The sequence below is a fragment of the Saccopteryx bilineata genome, chromosome 12 (assembly GCF_036850765.1).
Source record: "Saccopteryx bilineata isolate mSacBil1 chromosome 12, mSacBil1_pri_phased_curated, whole genome shotgun sequence".
NCBI lineage: Eukaryota > Metazoa > Chordata > Mammalia > Chiroptera > Emballonuridae > Saccopteryx > Saccopteryx bilineata.
Window position 1 is genome coordinate 44,593,528 of NC_089501.1, and position 27,137 is coordinate 44,620,664.

The 27,137-nt window shown below is 44.9% G+C and overlaps 2 protein-coding genes across 6 annotated transcripts in view; both read left to right on the forward strand.

Moving 5' to 3' along the window:
* Window positions 1-27,137, forward strand: part of PPP1R14C (protein phosphatase 1 regulatory inhibitor subunit 14C) — a 535,162-nt gene that overhangs the window by 474,454 nt on the left and 33,571 nt on the right. The gene's annotated exons all lie outside the window — the stretch shown is intronic.
* Window positions 1-27,137, forward strand: part of PLEKHG1 (pleckstrin homology and RhoGEF domain containing G1) — a 239,848-nt gene that overhangs the window by 154,415 nt on the left and 58,296 nt on the right. For all 5 annotated transcript variants that reach the window (XM_066247886.1, XM_066247882.1, XM_066247883.1 and 2 more), the window contains one exon: window positions 21,266-21,366. In XM_066247886.1, coding sequence (XP_066103983.1) covers window positions 21,266-21,366 — 101 coding nt within the window. The remainder of the gene's footprint in view (window positions 1-21,265; window positions 21,367-27,137) is intronic.

Here is a 27,137-nt window from a genome sequence, read left to right on the forward strand (position 1 = left end):
ATCTTGAATATTCAATTATATCGAGTGGGTAGAAAGTTATATTTAAAATTATGTTCTAAACCAACCCACCTTCAAGTGGGAGAAGTTTCCCATGGCCAGAAATTTCATCCAAAGAATAGATGTTGCTTGTGAAACAAATTATATGGAAGAATTTATCCATGTATTGTGACAAGTCTGAGTGTGTGTGTGTGTGTGTGTGTGTGTGTGTGTGTGTGAAAGCAACCCTGCTCTGAAACACCCAGAAAAGGAAGAGGCAACTTGAGTTGATGCATACGATGGGTGGCCCATCAGCCAACAGAACTTAATATGCTGCTCACAAAAATGAGAGGATATTTCAAAATAAATATGAAGCGATAAAAAAAAAGAAGCATTTGATTTATTTTATTAAACAAGAACATCAGAAAAGCAAACAACAAGTCAAAGATAGTTGTTTGATTATGCAAATGAGACATAAAACCAACTTTTATTTCATTGGTGAAAATGCACTGTACAAAAGGCTGAAATGAAAGTACTGGAGTGTCTGCACGGTCCCTGATCCCCTCATGTTTGTGAGCAGTGTGATTATCTGTCCTCTGACCATTTTATATTTTTGATTTCTCCTATGCCCACCAAGACTACTTTGCCACTCATGGGGGATAGCACTGTTCTATATAGTGGTTTGCATGGAAGTTTTTAATTTCTTTTCTTTTCTTTTTTTTTTTTTTTTTCTGAAGCTGGAAACGAGGAGAGACAGTCAGACAGACTCCCGCATGCGCCCAACCGGGATCCACCCGGCACGCCCACCAGGGGCGACGCTCTGCCCACCAGGGGTCGATGCTCTGCCCCTCTGGGGCGTCGCTCTGCCGCAACCAGAGCCACTCTAGTGCCTGGGGCAGAGGCCAAGGAGCCATCCCCAGCGCCCGGGCCATCTTTGCTCCAATGGAGCCTTGGCTGCGGGAGGGGAAGAGAAAGACAGAGAGGAAGGGGGGGGGTGGAGAAGCAAATGGGCGCTTCTCCTATGTGCCCTGGCCAGGAATCGAACCCAGGTCCCCCGCATGCCAGGCTGACGCTCTACCGCTGAGCCAACTGGCCAGGGCCAACTTCTTAATTGCGGTGAAACATACATGAGATTTGCCATTCTAACCACTGTAAGTGTGAAGGTCAATGGCATCCAGTACATTTCCATTCCCGCACCACCGTCGCCACCACCATCTCCGGAACCATCACCCCAAACTGAAACTGTGCCCCCATTGAACAACAGCTCTTCCTTCCCCTCCCCCGAGCCTCAGGCCGGCTTTCTTTCAATTTTTCAGAATAGTAATACACATAACAGATTTTACTATCTTAACCATCTTTAGTGTACAGGTCAGTAGCGTTAGTATATTCACAAGGTTGTGAAACGGATCTCCAGAATTCTTTCCATCTTGCAAAACAGAACCTCGGAACCTATTAAACACAACTCCCCTTTCTTCCTGCCCTCCCCTAACCACCATCCTGCTTCCTGTTTCTGTGAATCTGACAACTGTAGACACCTCACAGAATTACAATCATACAGCATTTGTCCTTTTGTGTCTGGCTTGTTTCATTCAACATAATGTCTCCAAGTTTTACCTATGCAATAGCTCTGTCAGAATTTTCTTCCTTTTTAAGGTTGAGTAATATTCCATTAAATGGATATATGACATTTTACTTATTCGTTCCTCCTTTGATGGGCACTTAACATTGTTTCCAAGTGCACAGAATTTTTGATTAAGTAGAATCACACCAAATTTTAGAACTGGAAAAATACTTTGGTGTGAGGCCTTAGTAACTATAGGTTCTGCAAAGGTGAAGTATGTTGGTTCAGTTTTCTAGGAACAGAAAGTATCAGCAATGTATCTGATAGGCTAGCAGTAAATATTTGCTGAATGAATTATCTCCCTGATGAGATAATGAGAGAATGGCTCTTCAGAGAACCAAGTGATTTCTCCAACTGGTTACAAATCCTTGTCAGTCACTTTCTACCTTTGAGCTTAAACCATTACTTAATTTCTATAATCAGTGGTTTCCTCACCTTAAAAGGAAAGAGATATTGCAACCCTCAGGGGATTAGTGAGGACTGAACGGAGCAATGCCCGGGAAGTGCTTACTTAGCACAGACCCAGGAGAGTGGAAGCACTTAAACAGAAGATTGCTGTTAAAGCCATAGACCCTGAAGCTGAGCATTGGAAATGCTAGGACTATATCCTCATCCTGTCCCCCATCCATTTCACTCAGAAACAACTGGAAAAAACAGGAAGCACTTATCAAGTGTTCCTTATATACCAATTAAGGAGTGACTTCATGTCTTCATACATTCTTTTTTCTTTTTATATTAAGTGAGAGGCAGGGAGGAGAGAGACAGACTCGCATGTGCTCTAACCAAAATCCACCCAGCAAGCGCCCTACCAGGGGATGCTCTGCCCATCTGGGCCCACCACTCCATTGCTAAGCAACCAAGTTATTTTAGCGCCCGAGGAGAGGCCATAGAGCCATCCTCAGCGCCCAGAGCCAACTTGTTTGAACCATCTGAGCCATGGTTGTGGGAGAGGAAGAGAGAGAGAGAGAGAGAGAGAGAAAGGAAAGGGGTAAAGAGGCAGATGGTTGTTTCTTCTGTGTGCCCTGACTGGGAATCGAACCCAAGACTTCCACATGCAGGGCTAACACTCTACCACTGAGCCAACCAGCCAGGACCCTCATACATTCTTGTTAATGAAACTTTCTGGAAAGCTCTTACTTTTACTGCCCAGTTTCCTACATCTCAGCCATTTACAAGGATAAAATTGACCTGAACATTAGTGAAGAGAATGTCACTTCTACATCTAACCTCCACATAGTTTAGACCAGGGGTCTCAAACTCAACTCAGCATGTGGGCCACAGAGCAAGATCACAGCCGTTCGGCGGGCCGCACTAGGTCTACAAAAGGCAACTGTTACGCAACACTTTTCTCACTGCAGTTGAAAACAAAAAAAAAATCAGTACAACAAGCACAATCGTACATGCAGTTTACTCAGTGTCACAAAACGACCAGAAACTGTAGTTCGCATCACAACTACTGTTAACTAAGCTAATATCTAGCTAGGGTGCTAGAGAAATGAAAAATACAAATAGACCCCCAGGCTTACTTAATTTTATCCAAAATATTTTGAACTTCGTGGATTAGTCTGCGGGCCGCACAAAATTGTTTGGCGGGCCGCATGCGGCCCGCCGCGAGTTTGAGACCCCTGGTTTAGACAAAACCAGAGTGGTGACACGCATGGGAAGTGGGAACCATCGGGGATACCACCTTGGAACTTCTTGGGACAAGTCGAAAGCAACCTGTGAAACTGCTATTTTTCCCTCCAGCACAGTGTTAAGTAGCCTTTGAGGGTAAGAAATTGTCTCCTACAAGACCAGAGAGTCTGTCTGGGCTCATCTGCTGTGATAGTTAACAGACCACTGGTGACGCTGGGATCCTTTTATTTTTCCAACTCCTGTTCTGAAGTTAGAGCTGGCTCTGAAGTTCCAGGTTCCGTTGAAAAGAAATAAGAGGGTTGCCGATAATATGTTGAATGTACTAACAGTCCAAAGTATCTAGAATGTTCAAAAACTACTTTTGGGCCCTGGCCGGTTGGCTCAGCAGTAGAGAGTCGGCCTGGCATGCGGGGGACCCGGGTTCGATTCCCGGCCAGGGCACATAGGAGAAGCGTCCATTTGCTTCTCCACCCCCCCCCCCCTCCTTCCTCTCTGTCTCTCTCTTCCCCTCCTGCAGCCAAGGCTCCATTGGAGCAAAGATGGCCCGGGCTCTGGGGATGGCTCCTTGGCCTCTGTCCCAGGCGCTAGAGTGGCTCTGGTTGCGGCAGAGCGACGCCCCGGAGGGGCAGAGCATCGCCCCTGGTGGGCATTCCGAGTGGATCCCGGTCAGGCACATGCGGGAGTCTGTCTGACTGTTTCTCCCCGTTTCTAGCTTCAGAAAAATACAAAAAAACAAACAAACAAAAACTACTTTTGGTGGGCAAATCCACTCAAAGAAAAACCCCTACTTTGCAAAATAAGAAAAGAAAAGTAAAACACCAGAAAGCTCGATCCCTTGTGAGACACACACAATTAACTGGCCATCAGCTAGATTCATACCACAGATCGTAAGCCTTCATAAACAGGTTCAAAGGGGCTGTTACTTGAGCAGTGAATACTTATCACCTACGAAATCTGGCTTAGGAGGAGCAGCTAAACATTCAGGGCTGTTTCTAAAGCTGAAGCTGCACTTGCATATCACCTGGGAGCTTTCATAACTCCCGCCGCCTAAGCTGCACTCTGGGCTAAATAAAATTTGAGTTTCGGGGTGTGGCCCCGCATCAGTTTTTCCTAAAGCTCTCCAGATTCCAGTGAGCAATCACCGTTGAGGTCCACAGTCCCGAAGGGGTTCCCTCCCCTCTTTGTTATAATGGAAACATCAGGCATTTAAAGGCAGCACAGATTCCCTCCCCATCTCCCATGGAGACAACTGATGAAAACAAAATGATGAAAGGCTAAAAATCTGCAAGGACAGAATCCAGATCCTGACTCTGCCCTTTCTCTGTGGGATCTCGGACAAGTTACTAGATTTCTCTAAATTCTGTTTTGTTTTATTTTCACCTGTAAAAGGGAATAACAGGATTGTTGTGAAAATTAAATAAGACTATCCATGCCAAATGTTTAACAAAGTGCTAGGCATACAGTAAACACTCAAATGAGAGCTATTATTATTATTATTATTATTATTAATGTAATTGGTATTATATGTACAAGGCCAATAATTTCTGGCAGGTTTTAAAGTATCATAATATTGCTGTACTTTCTAATCTATGTTAAAGTATTAGTTCCGAAAGTTATTTTAACTTGGCGATTTCAAAAGGCTGTATCTGGTGGGTTTTAGATTTCATGTCCTATCTATGTGTTATTGTGATTTATTTCTGATACCATTAAGGGTTGCAATGGTGGGATGAATTCTTTTCAGAATTTTGATTTGATCCGAAACCAACGTGAGACTGATTTAAGGGACAGGGCACTGGCCTGGGCTCGGGTGCCATGCTCATGGTCAGCTTGTACCCATGGACAAACGACCAGGCTGACCTCAGCTTCATCCTCTGTAAATGAGTCTAAGTCAAAGGCCACACTCTAAGGATGGTTGGCGACTGCATCTCCGCCAGCCTCAGCTCTCAAGAATGGAAGCAGGAAATAAGGAGGTCCTTTCAGCAGCCAAAATAGATATTTCAAAGCCAAACAGTAAATCCTTGTCTTTACCCAAGGAGAGGCCCCCAGCTCCCACTAAGGGCCTATTTACCCTGCATGTTGAAAATGAGCTTAATTATTTGGTTTCCTAGCCCACAGCAAAGGGAGGGGGTTGGAAGGGGTGGGTGAGACAAGCATTAAGGAGCAGAAGAAAGAACCCCGTATTAGATTAAGTAGCGTAAGGCCATTTAGAATGGGCGCAGACTCACCTTGATCCCCCCGGTGAATTTTACTCATAATTATGGCCCAGAGTATAACTGGAGTCTCTACCAATGAGGCTAAATAGCAAGAGAATTTTATGTTTGTTGTAGCACCTAAAATGTATTGTCTGATGCCTGGCCTTCATGAACAAAGTGATTCTTTAATATTAATAATTGACTTTTTGAATACTTTTCACTGATGAAAACATATATAAGGTAAAATTCACCATTATTTAACCAATTTTTAATTTTTTTTCCCCTGAAGTGAGAAGCAGAGAGGCAGAGAGACAGACTTCTGTATGTGCCCAGCAGGGATCCACCTGGCATGCCCACCAGGGGGTGATGCTCTGCCCCATCTGGGGTGTTGCTCCGTTGCAACCAGAGCCATTCTAGCGCCTGAGGCGGAGGCCATGGAGCCATCCTCAGCGCCCGTGCCAACTTTGCTCCAATGGAGCCTTGGCGGCGGGAGGGGAAGAGAGAGATAGAGAGAAAGGAGAGGGTGAAGGGTGGAGGAGCAGATAGGTGCTTCTCCTGTGTGCCCTGGCCAGGAATTGAACCCAGGACTTCCACATGCCTGGCCAACACTCTACCACTGAGCCAGCCGGCCAGGGCTTTGACCATTTTTGAGTGTACAATTCATTAGTATTGAATACATTCACATTGTTGTGCAACTATCACCACTGTCCATTTCTAGAACTTTTTTATTATTCCAAATAGAAACTCTATACCCATTAAACAATAACCCCCATTCTCCCCTTCTGTACCTTCTATCTACACAGTTGCTGGAATCATCCAATATTTGGCCTTCCTTATCTGGCTAATTTCACTTAGAAGAAATCTTCCCAGGTTCATCCATGTTGGTGAACGTGTTAGAATTTCATTGATTGTCATTAACTTTTAATACTTAGAGGAAGGTCTTGTACAATGGCTGGTCCCTTCACAAAAGAGATGACACTTGATGAAAAGTGAGACCCATCCTCACTCTGAAAGGGAAGAAACTATGAAAATAATAAAGGCACGATGAGAATCCACCAGCGTCTCTCCAGCCCAAAGCCAAGTGGAATGTTTGTTCTAAATGTGAGCATTCTTTGTTTGGTTAAACGAATATAAAATAATATAAAATAATTCATCATGATTCTTGGGCTTGAATCATCAGCACCTCCTCCCCCCAAAAGTAGGGCACATGGAGAGAGGCTGCAGCTTATGTCTGTGGGTTCAAATGGCAAAATCACACTAAAACTACTTTTTAGTTTTCTCCACAGGCTGCCTAAAGGACATTGTGTGTGTGTGTGTGTGTGTGTGTGTGTGTGTGTGTGTGTGTGAGAGAGAGAGAGAGAGAGTGTTGGGGGAGGTGGCACGAGCCATTCTTTTAAACTACACTTGAACATATTTTCTTCTGAAATAAGCTTTCTTCTTTTTCCCCCCTCTTTGGAGCAACAAGAAATGTTACAAGTGTTCTGCGGCTGTAGAGTGGGGCTTAGAATTGTGCTGTTAACCTTTCAGGACCTGGAAGTGGGAGATAGGGCCGGAGGGCACGGCGCTGGCCGCAGAGCAGCTACTATAAATGCGGAGTTGCTGCAAAGACCCGGCCTTTGTCCTGCCCGCTCTCCACGAGGCAGGGGATAAATCACTCAACCCCAGGGTCTGTGTATAGCCTCCTAAGTGGTGTTCCAAATGCAAATGCCCCTAGAGAAAGGGGTGAGAGTTAATCTACTTTTGATTAGGGAAGCGTTTCTCCTCTTGTGCAGAGGGGGAGTTGGGTGGGCGGGAGGAGAGTTAAAAGAGGAACGCGGAGTTGAAAAGAACCCGTCCCTGAGACAAAGGTGGGGGAGGGGGGAGCCGAAGAGGAATGCTGGGTTGGATTACAGTTCAATACAACTTTGGCCACTTAGCTTGAGAGATCAGCCCGGGACTGAGTTAACCCTCGCCTTCCCGGGCTCCGCTCTGCCCTGTTAGAGGATTGACCCAGTGTTCCGGAACCTTCCACCATTGCTCATGCTGCAGATGGTCAGTGCTGAGAGAGCTAAGCATAAGCCCTGCCAAGGGTCCCTTGCAGGCTTGTAGCAGAGAAGGAAGCACTTGGAGATTTCTAGGCCGGATGATCACCAAGCTTCCTTTTTTGGTGGAATTATACGTAGAAATGCAGCAAGGAGCTTCCTTTTTTGGTGGAATTATACGTAGAAATGCAGCAAGGAGCACCTGACAGGGGAGGGAGGGATCGGAGACAGATTCCGGGGGAATCTTGAAGGAGGAGTTAGCGGATTATGACAGTGGGAGGGATGATCTTGGCAGTGAGAACAGAAGACAAAGAAGCATGTGAGAACTGGGGTCAAGGGACAGGCCTGAAAGTACAAGCAAAGAGTGCCTCTGTGCTGGGGAGGTCGGGGTGGGGGTGGGGTGAGAATGGGAGTGAAAGTACAAGCAAAGAGTGCCTCTGTGCTGGGGAGGTCGGGGTGGGGGTGGGGTGAGAATGGGAGGGGGGAAGAAAGTAGTAAAAAGAAGACCCCAGAATGGAAGACAGAGATGCAAGCCTTGAAGCCCCCCCCCCACCCCCCCGCGTGCCCCAGGGTTGCCGGCTGTGACAAGTCATGGCATAGGACGCAGAAAGAATATGTCCAATCTGAGTTTTAAAAAGATTGCACCGGATTCGCCCTGAAAAGTTGGAGTGGGTAGGACCCACAATAGGGGGATTCGTTAGAATATCCTCGCAGTGGTCCCAGTGGGAGATTGACAAAACCGAGGCAGCAGCTATGAGAGAGAGGAAGGGGCAGTGTCAAAAGGGAGCGAGGCAGGAGAGGCAGGATTTACTGTGTGCTGCGTAGCAGGGGTGCGGCCCAGGTCACGGGCATCCTGGTGCATGTCTCCCCTAGCAATCTGCAGACCCTGTCCTGACAACGATGGTTAATAACAAGTTGCTCAGCCCTGGCCGGTTGGCTCAGCGGTGGAGCGCCGGCCTGGCGTGCGGGGGACCCGGGTTCGATTCCCGGCCAGGGCACACAGGAGAGGCGCCCATTTGCTTCTCCACCCCCGCCCCCTCCTTCCTCTCTGTCTCTCTCTTCCCCTCCCGCAGCCAGGGCTCCATTGGAGCAAAGATGGCCCGGGCGCTGGGGATGGCTCCTTGGCCTCTGCCCCGGGCGCTGGAGTGGCTCTGGTCGTGGCGGAGTGACCCCCCCCCCAGAGGGGCAGAGCATCGCCCCCTGGTGGGCAGAGCGTCGCCCCCTGGTGGGCGTGCCGGGTGGATCCCGGTCGGGCGCATGCGGGAGTCTGTCTGACAGTCTCTCCCCGTTTCCAGCTTCAGAAAAATACAAAAAAATAAAATAAAATAAATAAGTTGCTCACGCTGGTTAGCCTTCCCGTGGCAGAGCAAAGTGGTGGGAGAGCTCCCTACTATGATTCGTCAGTGTGCAGATAGGGTTTTTTCACTTTTGAACTAAAAGGTTCCAGTCTGGCTCTTTTCCTGCACTGCCAAGGAGGAACCTGGACACAGCAGACACACAGGAGGCACCACTACCAGCCAGTGCGAGCGGGGCACCCCGTGCAGGGCTCCTTGAGTGGACCTTGTCATCGGACCCTGTGAATGAAGGTGAGACGTGGGTGACTCGACTTTCCCTGCTTCACAGCAGACACAGGGGAGCGTCGGCGACTTCTGTACCCTGCCCAAGGTCCTGCTCGTGGGCCCATCCCTACCACCACCTCCCTGAGCCTGGAGCTGAGGCCTCCCGAGGAGCCCAGTGTCTGTCCCCGGTACCACACTCCGTCCTCAGGGACATCTGCTGTCCTGGGAGAGGAGTTCACCCCACAGGAAACGGCATCTATGTCAAGAACAAGCACGGACTGTACTTCTACTCCAATAGTGAAATTGCTGCTGTACAAATTCATCCTATACAACCTCTTGAAAAAATCACTTATGGAAACATCTTACGATCTTTCTCTCTGTTCTAAGTAACAAGATGACCATGGCCATTGTGCTTTAGATTTCAGAGAAGAGAAAAAAATAATGTTCCTCAAATCACACATCTCACTCTAAGGGCACAAATTGCGACCAGGCCTCCAAATGACAGAGGAAATCACATTTACCCTATTCCCGAGGCCTGGTACTCTTTGACAGAAGGACAAATTTGTTTGGTTTTTTTTGGGGGGGGGATCCTGTCCTGCTGACCCACCTCACTTTACCCTCTGAACAGTGCCTCTCTCTGCTGCCCCCCAGACCACCATGCCAAGCCCATGGCTGATTCTGTGTTGATACATAACTTCTGGTTGAGATCTTACTGTGATGAGATCAACAACGGTATAGCCAGAGTAGCAATAAAATATGCCCTTGGGGCTACTCATTGTTTTCAGTACAATGAACGGAACAGCTTAGCCTATGCATTTCCATATTTAGCTCTGGATTACCTAATGCCGCCAGACTGTAATCACATTCATCCGCATTGAAAAACTGCCCATCGAGAGACCGTCCTTGTTTAGATTCTTTATATTAATATCTACAGCCTCACGGCATTGCAATTTTCAAGTAGAATAGTTTGACCTTGAGGGTTATTATCCACCCCTGTGAGTCAGTAGATAGTCAGCTAATGGCTTCCAGCTTCTTCCTCTCCCTCATTAATATTGTCCAGGTAGCCCCTGACTTTTTGGCCTGGTTGAAACTTTATTTTGTAACAGGGTCAGAGTTCCAAGTAAATTAGCACACATACCACTAGGCTTTCGTCTCTAAGACCTTGTTTCCTATCTGTCTAGGCCTAGGGAATGCTAGTTGAGCACCTGTTGTATACAGACCAGTTGCTACAAGAATTACCTATATTACAGTTTCTGTCTCAGGCGAAGATGGTAGATGTTCCAGCTCATTTAGATAAGTCATATATATATATATATATATATATATATATATACACACACACACACACACACACACACACACACACTGCTCACAAAAATTAGGGAATATTTTATCACTTCATATTAATTTTGAAATCTCCCCTAATTTTTGTGAGCAGTATAGTTCATGACTGTCCACTGCATGACTAGGTTAAGGATACAGTAACTGGTGGTGTGTACGTGGGAACCTCTGTTTTAATGGGCCATTCTTAGGTGTGCTTATTTCAAAATCGCTGGTGACCTAGAATGAGGAGTCCTCAGGGGAAGTGTGGGTGAGGACTGGGCCTGTGAACAGGAAGCATTTTTGCTGCAGAAATCAATGGCCATGTTTTGATGTTGAGTGAAGGCTTTTAGGCCACCAGGGTACCTAAGTGATGTGCGGAGTTCTGCAGAGACATCGGAGCCCCAGTGGTAAGACCCAGGCTGACTGCCGTCAGCAGAGTGAGCCCAGAGTTACGCCAGCAGGCTGGCTCCCTGTGTGGCAGCGGGCACCGTGACTCACCCAGGGGCCTCAGCAGGGCCTGCTACCTACCCTTTCAGTGGTCAGCCTCTCCCTCTGATGAAAGCCAGGCGTGGGAGCTGCTATCTCTCCTCGTTTCTGACCTATCATCACTTCAGACTGATTCCTCATCCTGTAGCTTTTCAGACATTCTGCTTCCCAGGCTCTTCATCATGTAAAAAGTTCTTATGTATGTAAAACTATCAAGGTGCAGGGAGAGCTGGAAGAATCCGTTTGTAATGGTTCCAAGTACTACCTGGTTTTGTAAAGGGCGGCAGCCTGTGAGAGACATGGAGAGAGTCATGCAAGTACAGAGCGGTGGCCGAGCCACCTGGGTGCTGGCATAGAAGCAAGACGATTGGAGAGGCAGAGAACCACGCATGCGTGGGAAGGAAGACAGAGTACTGGGGAACAGGACGGGAAGGCGTGAGCCGGTTGAAAGCACAGTGGCGGGTGGTTGAATGCTGGTGTGTGTTGGTGGACGGATAAGTGGGCCTGGGGTATGGTTGATGAAAACAGGAAGGAGCAGGCTCTGCATGTAAATTGACATATGCAGTCTGTGAAGATCCTGACACGTGGGAGGTGCCTCGTCAGGGAGCGCCGCCATCTTTGGTGGGCTCCTACCCTATACCTAATAACAGCCACGGTTAGTCCCCAGGCAGGGTCAGCAGCAAACCTCTCCTGCTGTTGAAAGATGCTGTATTAGGTCTAAAAGGTTGGAAGCGGTAGTGCAGGGAGGGATTCAGAGCCCAGGCCGCAGTCAGCATCTGGATGACTTTGGAGTTGTGGGGGGCGATGGAACCTTTCTAAGCTTCCGAAAACTAGGATTTATAATGGGCCCTCCCTCCTGGGATTGCTGTCAAAGATTAATGAGATAATGCATTAAAGCAGGGAGCTCAGGACCGAGCAATAAACATAATGATCACAACGATAATACTAATAGTGGTGGTGGCAGTAAGTAGCAGTGAAGAGGTGAACTTCAGGAGCTCTAACGCTATACATTTACTTCACTGAGCTTTTATTTTCTTTCCCACAGACAAAACTCTTTGGACTTTATTTAATTTTCCTTAATTACCACGTTTGAAATTACACCTGCAGGAGTGTGATGATAATTGAGATGAATCAGTGTCTTACTTTCAGGTGCTCAGAGCTTTGCCAGGACGCCCCGTCCCTCCCCACCTGTTGGGCTTCACCATTTCCCCCTTGGGGATTAGAGCCACGTCTCGTGGTATCTGTCTGCTTCCTTCCCCATGTGGGACGTGGAGAGGAAGAAGGCAGAGAAAAAGTCGTGCTGAGTACAGTTACCCCAGAGAGGAGGACAACCTAGAACAGAGCTGGTGAAAAGTGAGGCATCCATCCGGAAGGCTCATTCTCAAGGGAGTGGTTGATCAAGTTCCTGCACTTCCCTATCTTCTCGGGACCCACAGAGAGCCTCGAGCTAGGCTTTGCTCCGGAAGGTTCTGACAAACTCTCTGGTTGTCCATTTTGAAGATTTGAGCATATTTTACATATTTCTGTGTATTCAATAGCACAGAGATTATCCCCCCAATTTTTTTTGGGGGGGGAAGGGGCCTGGTAGCTAGAAATGATGACAGGATTAAAAATGCAAGAACAGGCCCTGGCCGGTTGGCTCGGTGGTAGAGCGTCGGCCTGGCGTGCCGAAGTCCCGGGTTCGATTCCCGGCCAGGGCACACAGGAGAGGCACCTGTCTGCTTCTCTACCCCTCCCCCTCTCCTTCCTCTCTGTCTCTCTCCCCCTCCCACAGCTGAGGCTCCATTGGAGCAAAAGATGGCCCGGGCGCTGGGGATGGCTCCTTGGCCTCTGCCCCAGGCGCTGGAGCAGCTCTGGTCGTGATAGAGCAACGCCCAGGATGGGCAGAGCATCACCCCTGGTGGGTGTGCTGGGTGGATCCTGGTCAGGCACATGCGGGAGTCTGTCTGACTGCCTCCCCGTTTCCAGCTTCAGAAAAATAAAAAAAAAAAAAAAAAAAAAGGAAAAAAAAAAAGAACAAAAGTAGTGGTGGGTTTCAAATAGGAATGGAAAGGCATTTCAGTATGCAGCAGGAGCCTGACCAGGTGGTGACGCAGTGGATAGAGTGTTGGATTGGGATGCAGAGGACCCAGGTTCGAAACCCTGAGGTTGCCAGCTTGAGCACAGGCTGATCTGGTTTGAGCAAGGCTTGCCAGCTTGAGCCCAAGGGGTCACTAGGTCTGTTGTAGCCCCCCCTCCAAGTCAAGGCACATATGAGAAAGCAATCAATAAGAAAGCAATCAATGAACAACTAAGGTGCCGCAGTGAAGAATTGATGCTTCTCATCTTTCTCCCTTCTTATATATATGTGTGTGCAGCAAGACCTCTTCCTGGGCATGTGTGACCACCTCTCATATTTTAAGAAGAGCTCTTATATATGAGAATATTGTCCATGTAATTTGATAGTTCTAAGCATGATTTTTAAAATAAATGTTTAACAAAGCAATAAAAAATTAAGTTTTTCTGCTGTGTTATTACAGAAAGGACTGTTGTCAGAAATTTTCTCATTGTTATAATGAAGGGCAATATAGGATTATTTTTAGTCTATATTTGTACAAAGCCTTTTGTTATTGTAACATTTTTAGATTCTTTCCATTTGCACACATCAAACTGTTCCTCCTGATAACAATATGAAGTAAATAAAGACAGCTAGTTTCTGTGATGGTTCGTAATGGTCAGAAGTGTAAGGAAAAGTGGGCACCCAGCTGTGAACTGTAATACATGAATGCTAATCCTGTTTCTTAATGTCTTTCTTATATTCTTTGATTACTGTAGACTGCCAGTTTACAACTATTTTCTGCATGAAGTCTTTGGGAGAAACTAAGTATTCCCCGTTGTCTTCATGCAAAGATGATTACTGCTCTTCCTATTCAACATTGCTGGTTTGCAACAGAACTCCAGTTCCCCCACTGCCTCCCCGAGTTTCTCTTTCTAGAAGAACTGCCCACCCTCCCCTTCTACAGTCTAGCTGTCAGTCCTCCCAGGGAGGTCCCTCTTAAACCTCTTCTTCCAGTGGGAAGATGGGGACAAAGGGGGTGACTGACCAGGCACATGTGTCATTTGTCACAGCTTGAGGAGAAGGCCATGCCTGACATTTTTTTTACTGATGTCTTATGTATTGAAAGAGTTACAGAAGGTCAATGAGGCTGAAAGCTCCCAGTTTTTTATTCTTTTACTCCGGTATCTCAGAGCCATCAACGCTGACTTCCTCATATCGCCAATTCAGATCAGCTTCTATGCCATCAGTTAGGAAAACTGAAAGGGAACTGATATATCAGCAACAGGAGCTGCTTTTAACTCTAATCTAGACCTCTCTCTCTCTCTCAAATGTGTGCATGTGCCTTTCTCTTTCTTTGAATTTTCCTCTTCCCTTCTCTTTTTTCTTCTCTTTCACTCTCTCTCTCTCCCCTTTCTTGACCCCCCCCCTTTTTCTTCCTCCATATCTTCCCTTCTCCTCCCCACCCCATTTGTTCTCTCCCTCCTCTCCCTGTCTCTTCCTGCCCCGCCTCTCTCTCCACCCCCAACAATACTGCCAGGGAGATTTTGTCCTGTTGACAATGTATTGTATTTCCAGGACAGTTCTTTGTGCTATGGGGACTACATTATATTAACTTAGGGGAAAACATTGTTCCCACAATCAGAGCTTTTGTTTCCAGCCAGAGGGTGTGGCCAGAGACCCCCAGTTTTCACCCATTTCTTTGGCTCTACTTCCCTCCCCACCTCTCCATGGATGTGGGGAGAGAAAGAAGAGAGATTGACTTGAAGATCAGACTCCTGATAACCTTATCTGCGGACTACAGCAGGAAATTTTACTATAAACCTTGTTTAGTGGTTTATTTGGAAGAAAGATAATGGGACTATATCAAACTAAAAAGCTTCTGCACAGCTAAAGACAATAAGAACAGAATAAAAAGACAAACTACACAACGGGAGAATATATTTGACAATACCTCTGATAAGGGGTTAATAACCAAAATTTATAAAGAACTTGTAAATCTCAACACCAGGAAGACAAACAATCCAATCAAAAAATGGGCAAAAGAAATGAATAGACACTTCTCCAAAGAGGACATACAGATGGCCAATAAGCATATGAAAAAATGCTCAACATCACTAATCATTAAAGAAATGCAAATTAAAACCACAATGAGATATCACCTCACACCAGTCAGAATGGCGCTGATCAACAAAACAACACAGAATAAGTGCTGGCGAGGATGTGGAGAAAAGGGAACCCTCCTGCACTGCTGGTGGGAATGCAGACTGGTGCAGCCACTGTGGAAAACAGTATGGAGATTCCTCAAAAAATTAAAAATCGAACTGCCTTTTGACCCAGCTATCCCACTTTTAGTAATATACCCTAAGAACACCATAGAACTGTTCCAAAAGGAGAAATGCACCCCCATGTTTATGGCAGCATTGTTCACAATAGCGAAGATCTGGAAATAGCCCAAGTGTCTGTCAGTGGACGAGTGGATCAAAAAGCTTTGGTACATATAATATATACTATGGAATACTACTCAGCCATAAGAAACGATGACATCGGATCATTTACAATAACATGGATGGACCTTGATAACATTATACTGAGTAAAATAAGTAAATCAGAAAAAACTAAGAACTATATGAATCCATACATAGATGGGACATAAAAATGAGACTCAGAGACATGGACAAGAATGTGATGGTAATGGGGGGGGGCGGGGGGGTGAGGAAGGAGAGAAAGGGGGTGGGGAAAGGGGAGGGGCACAAAGAAAACCATATAGAAGGTGACGGAAGACAATTTGACTTTGAGTGAGGGGTATGCAACATAATTAAATGTCAAAATAATCTAGAGATGTTTTCTCTGAGCATATGTACCTGATTTATCAATGTCACTGCAGTAAAATTAATAATAAAAAATGTATTCTAATCTTTTTTTTTTTTTTTTTTTTTTTTTTGCATTTTTCTGAAGCTGGAAACAGGGAGACACAGTCAGATAGACTCCCGCATGCGCCCGACTGGGATCCACCCGGCACGCCCACCATGGGGCGACGCTCTGCCCACCAGGGGGCGATGCTCTGCCCATCCTGGGTGTCGCCATGTTGCGACCAGAGCCACTCTAGTGCCTGGGGCAAAGGCCACAGAGCCATCCCCAGCACCCGGGCCATCCTCGCTCCAGTGGAGCCTTGGCTGCGGGAGGGGAAGAGAGAGACAGAGAGGAAGGCGCTGCGGACGGGTGGAGAAGCAAATGGGTGCTTCTCCTATGTGCCCTGGCCGGGAATCGAACCCGGGTCCTCCACACGCTAGGCCGACGCTCTACCGCTGAGCCAACCAGCCAGGGCCTAAAAATGTATTCTATACTCTCACAGCATTGCAAATAATTCTAACACATTGTTATGCTGTGACTTCTTTCTCCCTTACTCTCTTGTGAGCACCTGGAAGAACTGGGATCACATCTTACTCATTGCTAAATGCCCCCCTTACACAGTGACTAGCACATGGGATATGCCCCCCAAAATCTTTATTAAGTATCGATACATTATATACAATGCAGCCATTATAAAAAATGAGAAAGAACTGTATTTACATTTTAGAAATATGTGTATTTACATCCATTGAATGGAAAAATCAAACTTGTGAATCAAGTATAGAATCTCATTCTTGAAAGATAATAAATATGCCCAAGAATATAGCCCAGAATCATGCATACGACATCATTTACCAGAGTTACCTCTGGAGAATGACATTCAGGGAGAAAAAGAGGTCGAGTAAAAAAAACAAAGTTGACTTGGCCAAGCCCTGCCCCAGCTGAATAGACAGTGCTCCCTGCCCGGACTTCTCAGGAGAGGGGCCCCTCTTTCTGTCCTTGACCACCGCTCTCTTCCCCTTGCCTCAGCTGGGACAGTCTTCTTCTGTCTTCTTCAGTGCTCATCATGGCTGGTTATTCCTCTCTTGTCATGCCAGTTCATTCATGGATGGATGCATGGATTCATGGATGGATAGATGGACTCAGGGATGGATGGATGGATGGATTCATGGATTCATGGGTGGATAGATGGACTCAGGGATGGATGGATGGATGGATGGATGCATGGATTCATGGGTGGATAGAAGGACTCAGGGATGGATGGATGAATGGATGCATGGATTCATGGGTGGATAGATGGACTCAGGGATGGATGGATGGGTGGATTCATGGATGAGTGGATGGATGCATCGATCGATTGATCCTCCCTGGTCCTACAGCTCTCCCCGTTACTGCCCCTCCACTGTCTTTCCTTTATAGCCCAACATCTCAACGTTTATACTCCCCTGTTCCCACTTTCAAATGAATCTGCACCTCTCTCTAGTCAGTTTATCATTAGATTGGACAAGTCTCAGCCTGTCAAAATGCTGTAGAAGTTTCTACCTGCACCTGACTTGTGGTGGCGCAGTGGATAAAGCGTTGACCTGGAAATGCTGAGGTCGCCGGTTCGAAACTCTGGGCTCGCCTGGTCAAGGCACATATGGGAGTTGATGCTTCCAGCTCCTCCCCCCTTCTCTCTCTCTGTCTCTCTCTCCTCTCTCTCCCTCTCTGTTTCTCTCTCCCTCTCTCCTCTCTAAAATGAATAAATAAAATTTAAAAAAATTTAAAGAAAGAAGTTTCTACTTGCTTACTCTCAATTTCTGCACTTACATTATTGCAGATCAGTGACCAACAGTTTGCAAACCAGCTCCTACTCATTTCCCACACCTCCAATAGCGCCATATCGAATATATTCAATAATAAACATTACAAGAAGTTAAAAAGTTAATGAGCCTGATCAGGAGGTGCACAATGGATAGAATGTCGGCCTGGATCGCAGAGGAAACCCCGAGTTTGAAACCCCAGGGTCACCGGCTTGAGAGCAGGCTCATCCAGCTTGAGCAGGGGGTCACTAGATTGAGCATGGGATCATTAACATGACCCATAGTCATGGGCTTGAGCGCAAAGGTTGTTCACTTGAGTCCAACCAAGGTCGCTGGCTTAAGCAACGGTTCACTGGCTCAGCTGGAGCCCCCTAGTTAAGGCACATATGAGAAAGCAATCAATATACAACTAAGATGCCACAATGAAGAACTGATGCTTTTCATCTCTATCCCTTCTTGTCTGTCTGTCTCTCTCCTAAAAAGAAAGAAAGAAAGAAAGAAAGAAAGAAAGAAAGAAAGAGAAAAGTTAATGAGAAGAGGATATTTATATACAAATATTACAATGGTGGAGATCTTAAGGGCATATATTGATAGGAAAATATATGCTTTAGGCAAAATTTAAAGCTATATAACAATATTATTCAAATGGTGGAAAGTTCTTTTGAGGTGTATCTATATACCTCCCAAAGTAAATCCTTGATCCATTTGGAGAATAATTGTTTTCATTGCAGAAGTTGTAAATTGATCCTTCACTGTTAACAGTGTTAACAGTACTGTAGCAGGAGGCACTAACATTAAGCCAATAAAATTAATAAGCAGCGTGGCAGGCTCTAATAATTTCATTGGTGTCTTCGCTCTGTCATTTGAGCCCAGAACGAGCTGTTATTATCACTGAGCTTCAAACCTCTCATTTTGGCCTCCGATGATTACAGCTGTTAATGCAGTGCATGCTACAGTAGTTTTCAGCAACTGGTTTAGGGTTCAAGTATCATATTTAAAGAACTTAATGATGATCATTGGGGAGAACAAGTTGTGGCCATATGACTTTGATCTGTTTTCTAGAGTGGCCTACGAAAAATTTGGACTCCAAACGATCTATTTTCTCAACCATATTTCAGAAAATAAGCAGCTTTTACAATCTAGTTGCTCTACCACAGGCCCTGGGGTTTTGAACTGCTCTCAGTTGGCAATGGGCCACCCATGGTTCTTTGTCTCCCACCGCAGATGAAACTCTTCAAGCCCCTTAACTCCGTCTCTCCCCCACATGAAGAGTTGAGTTTCAGGTTTCTGCAAATGAGCGAGCTTCGCACTTGGAAGTGAGAAAAAGGACTGTTCGTTTTCTCATTAAATGTCATTGTGGCCAGCTAGGTGGACTTGGTGTGCACATGTCACCTCTGTCCCTCCCTCCCTTCATCCTGCTATTGGTATGGACCATGCCCATCCATAGCCTTCTGGTTTACTTTCCCACTTCGTATTCATTCATATCCTGCTATTCTACCTTCTTAATTTTGTATGCAATTTGTTCTTTTAAAATGATGATCAAAGTATGAAGCAACTATCAAATATAGCCATTCCGTGCAAGTTAAATGTTAGCCCAACCTTTGGGACCATGTATAATTTTATGAAAATGTTAGTGAATATGTGTATTTTTTTTTTTGAGGAAATGTAGTCTAGGGTTCACATGTTCAAAATGCTGTGACATCAACTCTAACCTCTCTCAGTATTTCTTGTTTGATCACCAACTCTGTATCCTGTGCAGATACGTAAGCCTCTTAGAATTGTTCCATTCATAAAAGTAAGGAGACTAGCTAGGTCTTGCCATTGTGGTTTTTAAATGACAACTACACTTAAGTCTTGTGAATCTAATTTCTTACTGAGATGACCACTTTCTTAGAAGAACAGATGTTACCACAAAGCTTGTTTCAAAAATATATATATGAACATTGGTTCATGTATCACAGTGATCTTAATATTAAAAAAAAACAAAACTGGAATGGAAAGTTATTTGATGCCATCTGTGAAATATGCTACCGAGAAAGTTAAGAAACCCTGCCTGTTTTTTTCATCTGTGGGACATAAAGCACACAAAAGAATGGACGTGGGTTATTAAAAAAGAAGAAAGAATTATCTGATGGTTCTGAAATTTCAGTTTCGCCTCTTGCAACTTGCATCTAAATCCAACTGTGTTTGCGACTAGACTTTGGAATGAGGGTGACGTGCTGGGATTTTGAGGGTCCGCCTGACGCTTCACAGAGTGACTTCCTCTCAGAGCCACCGAAGCCCCGTGACGGACGTTGCGTAGAGGGCCACGGCCCAGGGCAGAGGATTATATTTATTTTTTATTTTACATTATTTCAGCTGTTTCCACTCTTTTTCTTTATTGTCTTCTTGCCTCCTGCAGAGCTCTTTTTCCAGGCCTTGCCAAAGGAAGGGGAACACTCCGTTATGAACTCGTTAGCACACTGGTGGGCAGAAAGGCCTTTCCCTCTCTCAGCAGTTCAAATAGCTTCTAAGCCTCGTGCGTTTAATAACCCACTGTGGGCCTGAGCCCCAGTTAGCTCTGTTTGAAGCTGTTTCTATGCTAAAACAAAAAATAAATCATTTCAAAGTTTTCCATGGGTCATTAACATAGCCTATTATATAGCGTAAGTGAGTTGTGCGCCTTTTTTTTTTTTAAAAAAAAAAGGGGTTTGGGTTTTTTTTTTATAATTTGGTATTTGGGGGAGAATCTATTTCTATCCCTTAACAGTTGAGTTCTTTCTAACTTACAGGTTATGTTTAAATCAATTCTTACTTTTTTTTTCAGTTTTATTAAGATATAATTGACATACAATAATACTGTATTAGTTTAAGGTGTACAACATATATAGTGTGTTAACTAAACACAGTAAGTTCAGTTCACTTCCATCACCTTATGTAGTTACAAATCATTTTTCTTGTGATGAGAAATTTTTTTTTTGTTTTGTTTTTTTGTTGTTTTTTTTTTCATTTTTTCTGAAGCTGGAAACAGGGAGAGACAGTCAGACAGACTCCCGCATGCGCCTGACCGGGATCCACCCGGCACGCCCACCAGGGGTGACGCTCTGCCCACCAGGGGGCGATGCTCTGCCCATCCTGGGTGTTGCCATGTTGCGACCAGAGCCACTCTAGCACCTGAGGCAGAGGCCACAGAGCCATCCCCAGCGCCCGAGCCATCTTTGCTCCAATGGAGCCTTGGCTGCGGGAGGGGAAGAGAGAGACAGAGAGGAAAGCGCGGTGGAGGGGTGGAGAAGCAAATGGGCGCTTCTCCTGTGTGCCCTGGCCGGGAATCGAACTTGGGTCCTCCGCACGCTAGGCGATGAGAAATTTAAGAGCTGTATTTCTGGTTTTTCACTGTATGAATTTTAGAGTATCTTTTACCATATCATGATGTCATATCGTATCATTCAAGGAAACAACAGGCCATGTTTTTATGTCAAACTTTGATATTATTGGTAAATGTGGTCATAATATTATCTATCTAGGGAAACTAATACATTTTAAGGGGTAGATAATTAATATATATAACACTCTCTTTGCTCAAAATCCCAATTCTATAAATATGTTGAGCATTATCATCATTAATCATAGAGGAACTGAATTCTCATAGTAGAGTTAATGAGCACATTAGTGCAATAATTTCTTGAAACTGCTATGAAAGATACATCTTACAAAGGGAAGGTTTGTAAGATGGGCAGGGGAAGGGCAGCAGCATTTAAGACATCCTTCTCGTTGATTTTGCAGGATTACCTTGACTGCATCAGGGACCAGACGAAACTTCCTCTGGGGACGGAAGAAAGATCAGCCCTTTTTGGAAACATACAGGATATCTACCACTTCAATAGGTAAGCGACTACTCAAAACATTGTTCTCATATTGGGACATTATGAGGTTCTCTCAAATGAGTGCAACCTAAGAAAACTTGACCTGGAATCCCTGATTTGACTTCATAAAGTTTTGTGGGCTCTCGTGCTATGAAGCCTTCCTGTTTGTATACAAGGCTCACATTTATTCAATATCCTGTCCCGCTGCATCCACCTGGTCCAGAGGAGAGACCTGTTTGCCCTGACAGAGCAGTGACATCTTTCTTCCATGACACACAATGAATGGGGCAGCCAGAAATACCTGCTGGCTTAGTCCGAAGCATCCCCACCTCCACTGCACTTTCTGAAAATTCTCTTCTGCCCAGGGAGTCGGCAGGATATGGTAAACACACAATACTTCGTTATGTATATATTAATGCAAATTAGTTAAGAATTAAGACTAAAAGCAGTTAATTCAAGCATGGATTAAGTAAGTACAATGTAGCAGGCACTAGGCTTGGACAATTTCTGTAGTAAACAAGACAGACAAGGAGCTGAAGGGACTGGACAAGTGAGCCAGTTATCATAACATCGTGTGATACTCGTTGGAAGACCAGGAAGGAGGCAGGTTAAGAGCACAGGCTCTGGTTTTCAGAGCATCTGGGTTTGCGTGGCCTTTGATGGAATAGAATAAATGACTTCCGAGGAAATAATAACTCCTTAGTTCGAGTCTTTGCTCAGTTTTTACTGTCTCAATGCACTTAACCTGGCGCACACACACACCTTAGCTGCTTTGATCTTTCCTTTTTTTCCTGGAATTTACAAGTTTTCTAACATAGGATATACTTGATTTTTCGGATAGGTCTCTCATTTCTTTGTTCCCCACCTCCATTCACAAAACACTCCGGAGGACAGGAATCTGCTTTTTACTGTTCAAGTGCATAAAACAGCGCCTGGCCCATAGGGGGCGTCAGAGCTTTCATGGAAGGAAAGAATGAATAGAAACATTAAGAATGTCTGCCTCGTACGGTTATTGTGATGCTTCATTCAGTGAGCTCATCCACCTGAAGTGCCTAGATCAGTGCCAGCAGAGGAAACACCAAAATATTAACCAGCGATGACCTTGGTTTTGTTATAGTAAAATCTCATTATAAAGTTCTACTGTGTCCTGTCATTGTGTGACTCAACTAAACATGCAAATTATAAATCTGTCCACTCTTTTTGTACTGAAATTGGTATATGCGAGAGCTCTTTGAGGGCAGGATCTACATCTCCTTTGCCACCTGTGAGCCCCTAACCCCGAGCACAGGCCTGGCCTCTGGGAGATGTGTTTGTTGAATTGAAACAACTCATCCTTCACTTTTGAAATCCTAGGATGTCAAAAGTGCCAGTGTTGCAACATCTTTGTCATTTGATTCAGCAGACTTTGAAAACCAGTTTGCATGTCCCAAGACAGTGATTCTTAACCTGAGTTACACACTGGATGGATTCACCTGGGAAGCTTTAAATATATATATTTATTATATTTATTATATTATATTTATTATATTATATTATATATAGGATCCTAAACCCAGTAATTCCAATAAATTGGTCTGATGTGGGGCCAGAGCATCTTCATTTTCTAAAATGTCCTCAGCTGTTTGTAATGTGCACCATGGTTAAGAAACACTATCTAGATCAAATAAACACATTAATGAGAAAATAGAGAAAGACCATAAAGCTGAGCTAGGGAATGTAGAGTCCACGTGTTCATATAATGTGCTAGTGTTAGAGCAGGCCTCCATGTGGCTGATGGTGAAATCCTTCTAGCCTTCCAGAGCCCACCACTTTTATGGGAGGCTGGGAAGAAGGCTGAGCTAGATGCTGGGAGCCCGTGGCCTCCGTCTCCCTGTGGTTTGGCTGTGAGCTGATGGCAATGACTGCTTATCCAGTGTTTACTTCATGCCAGCAGCCATAGAGTTCCGTGTGTGTGTGTGTGATCACCTTACGTGCCTCTTCTGGGCTTCTCTGACTCCAAACCCACTGTGGCGTGATCCAGGAAGGGCTTTATACTCCCTGGAGTTCAAACCCTCATGTGCCTCCTAATGTAAAGAAAGATAAGAATGGAGTCGCTGGCCCTGGCCGGTTGGCTCAGTGGTAGAGCGTCGGCCTGGCGTGCAGAAGTCCCGGGTTCGATTCCCGACCAGGGCACACAGGAGAAGCGCCCATCTGCTTCTCCACCCCTCCCCCTCTCCTTCCTCTCTGTCTCTCTCTTCCCCTCCCGCAGCCAAGGCTCCATTGGAGCAAAGATGGCCCAGGCGCTGGGGATGGCTCCTTGGCCTCTGCCCCACGCGCTAGAGTGGCGCTAGAGTGGCTCTGGTCGCGACAGAGCGACGCCCCGGAGGGGCAGAGCATCGCCCCCTGGTGGGCAGAGCGTCGCCCCCTGGTGGGCGTACCGGGTAGATCCCGGTCGGGCGCATGCGGGAGTCTGTCTGACTGTCTCTCCCCGTTTCCAGCTTCAGAAAAATACAAAAAAAAAAAAAAGAATGGAGTTGCCGCCTGTGTCAACAAGATGGGGCCTTGGCAGTGGAGCCCAGTTGGCCACAGTTGGAAGACTTGAGAAGACCTTTCTGTTCCTGAATTGGTTCTCTGTCCTTTTGTCTTTGGCATTCTCTGATAGAGGAAATCAGACATGCCTAAAATAACCCAAGCCAGAATGAAATAGTGCCCTGGTGGTGATATATGAGGCGTCAGGGTAGTGGCACAATTCTATGTGACCGTGCTCTAGCCTATCCCCCTTTTAGATCACAATTTATATAGCCCCCTGCAGATGTGTGATCTCACTTACCCCTCAGGTCTCTGAGGGGCATCAGATGCACATCTTAGAGAGCAGGTATGCATCTGCTGGACAAAGAAATCAGTCATACCATGTAGAAGGTCCCTTGCCCAAGGACACAGGGCTGGAAACCCAGCCTAGGTTAGTATGAACACCTGGGTTTGTCAGATCTTTATTGGTATTATTGTTACTATTTCATTTTTATTATTTTCAAGAATATCTTGTTGGTAAACATTCGCCATTGAATTATCTGTATTCTTTTGTCCCTTTCATTTTTATTTCCTTCCTCTTAAGTCTGGAGTCTAAATTCAGAGTTCAGATGCCTTTGCTATTATATTTGGCTAAATAAGATTATTATGTGACTTTCTATCTTACTGCCTCTTATGAATCTGTTATTACATTCCACCCTACATCAGTTGAACTCAAAGATTCAACTGTTCAGCAAATCTATGGTTGGGGCTTGAAATAATTTTAAAGTCTCTATTGTTAGTTCAGGTCCAGGTTTTCAACATCATATGATATCATTGTGACCAACTGAGCAAGATTTAGATCTCTAAAATTAAAGAGGGGGGGAAAAAGAAAATGGTATTATGCTGGCCTGAAAAATTCAACTGACTAGATTTTGTTTTCCAGAAAATATTTCCAGCATGCAGAATAGCATAGAGTAATATGATACGCAGCCATGAACCACGCTCACTCTATCAAAGTCTTTCCTTATGCCGTATTTGCTTTAGAAATTCAGAAATTTGCCTGACCAGGCAGTGGTGCAGTGGATAGAGCGTCGGACTAGGATGCGGAAGACCCAGGTTTAAGACCTCGAGGTCGCCAGCTTGAGCGCGAGCTCATCTGGTTTGAGCAAAAGCTCACCAGCTTGGACCCAAGGTTGCTGGCTTGAGCAAGGGGTCACTCAGTCTGCTGTAGCTCCCGGTCAAGGCACATATGAGAAATCAATCAATGAACAACAAAGGAACTGCAACAAAGAATTGATGTTTCTCATCTCTCTCCCTTCCTGTCTGTCTGTCCCTATCTGTCCCTCTCTCTGACTCTCTCTGTCTCTCCCAAACATAAAAAAAAAATTAGAAATTTATGCTTTTAAAGCATAAAGAACTTACAAATAATGAATGTTGAAGCCCATGTGTACTCCTCCCAATTGCATTTCACGCCGGAGAGAATGGCACCATGATGGTAAACCAGTTCTCCAGGGTGAGGACAAGGAAGAGGGAACCTGAGGTGGATAGCGTTTACCGATTTTTACAGTGCAGTATTCCCACGACAGCAGATTTCAAGCTGCTAACCAGACGTCACTGAACATGGAATTAGGAAGAGATATGCAGAATTGGCTCAGGAAATCCAGTATACTCTCACTCAGTATGCCACTATAACTCTTAACTACTGTCCAAGACGTGGTGTTTCATTTCCAAGTATGGTTTTGTTGGCATAACTATAGTATATATGTATGTAAGTATTTATTTAAAATATGTAACATGCTTTCATTTACTTCAAACATGGCATAAGTTGTGTCAGTGTTTTACAAATTTCTTTTACTCCCCATTGTCTTTGAGATTTATAGCTCTACTTTGTTTATTTTAACTGCTGTGTGATACTCCGTTGGGGGAATATATTCCTTTGCCTTTTGCGATTTCAGTGAAGACCAAGCTTCTTTTCTTGCCTGTTGGATCATATTCATTGCTCACGTGTCCATCAGGATGTTTCTTTTCCATATTGTTGTGTAGGGGCTGCTGATGAATTCTGGTTCGTGAGCTTTGTGGACTATGTGAGTTGCAAATCATGTCCCAGTAAGAGACTTGTCTTTTTAACTTTAATTGTGGTTTCTTTGGAAAACAGTTGTATAATTCATAAGTTTGCCTACACTAAATAAATGTACTTTTCATAGTATGTGGTTTTTGTGTTGTATTTAGAAATTATCTCATTCTCAGTTCATAAATTTATTTTTTCTTAAAAGTATTGAAATCTTGCTTTTACATATATCCTTAATCTAACTAAAATTGATGGCGGTATGTATGGTATATATTAGGGACTCCTAATTCCTATTTTTCACATGGCTAGGCAATGGTCCCATCACCACTGATTGAAAATACATAGGTGGGATATAAAATTGAGATTCATGGACATAGATAAAAGTGAAGTGGTTACGGAATGGAGGGGTTAAGAAGAACAAATATATGGTGACGGAAAGTGATTTGACTTTGGGTGATGGGCACACGATGCAATCAACAGTTCAAATGCTATAGAGACGTTCACCTGAAACCTGTGTACTCTTTTTTTTTAAGATTTTATTTATTCATTTTAGAAAGAAGAGAAAGAGAGAGAGGGGGAGAGAGAGAAAGAGAGAGAGAGAAAGGGGGGGAGGAACAGGAAGCATCAACTCCCATAGGTGCCCTGACCAGGCAAACCCAGGGTTTTGAACCAGCAGCTTCAACATTCCAGGTCAACGCTTTATCCACTGTGCCACCACAGGTCAGGCAAAACCTATATACTCTTTTCTTTCTTTTTTTTTTTATTTACAGAGACAGAGAGAGTCAGAGAGAGGGATAGACAGGGACAGACAGACAGGAATGGAGAGAGATGAGAAGCATCAATCATTAGTTTTTTGTTGCGATACCTTAGTTGTTCATTGATTGCTTTCTCATATGTGCCTTGACCGTGGGGCTACAGCAGACCAAGTAACCCCTTGCTGGGGCCAGCGACCTTGGGTTCAAGCTGGTGAGCTTTTGCTCAAACCATATGAGCACACGCTCAAGCTGGTGACCTTGGGTTCTTGAACGTGGGTCCTCCTCATCCCAGTCAGACGCTCTGTCCACTGTGCCACCGCCTGGTCCAGCAAATACTATACACTCTTATTGATAAATGTCACAACCTTAATTTTAATTTCAAAATTAAAAAAAAAATTTAAAAGAAAATACAGCCTTTCCATGTTGATTTTTAGTTCCTCATTCTTCCCATGTCAAGTTTGCATGTGTGCCTGGGTCTTTGT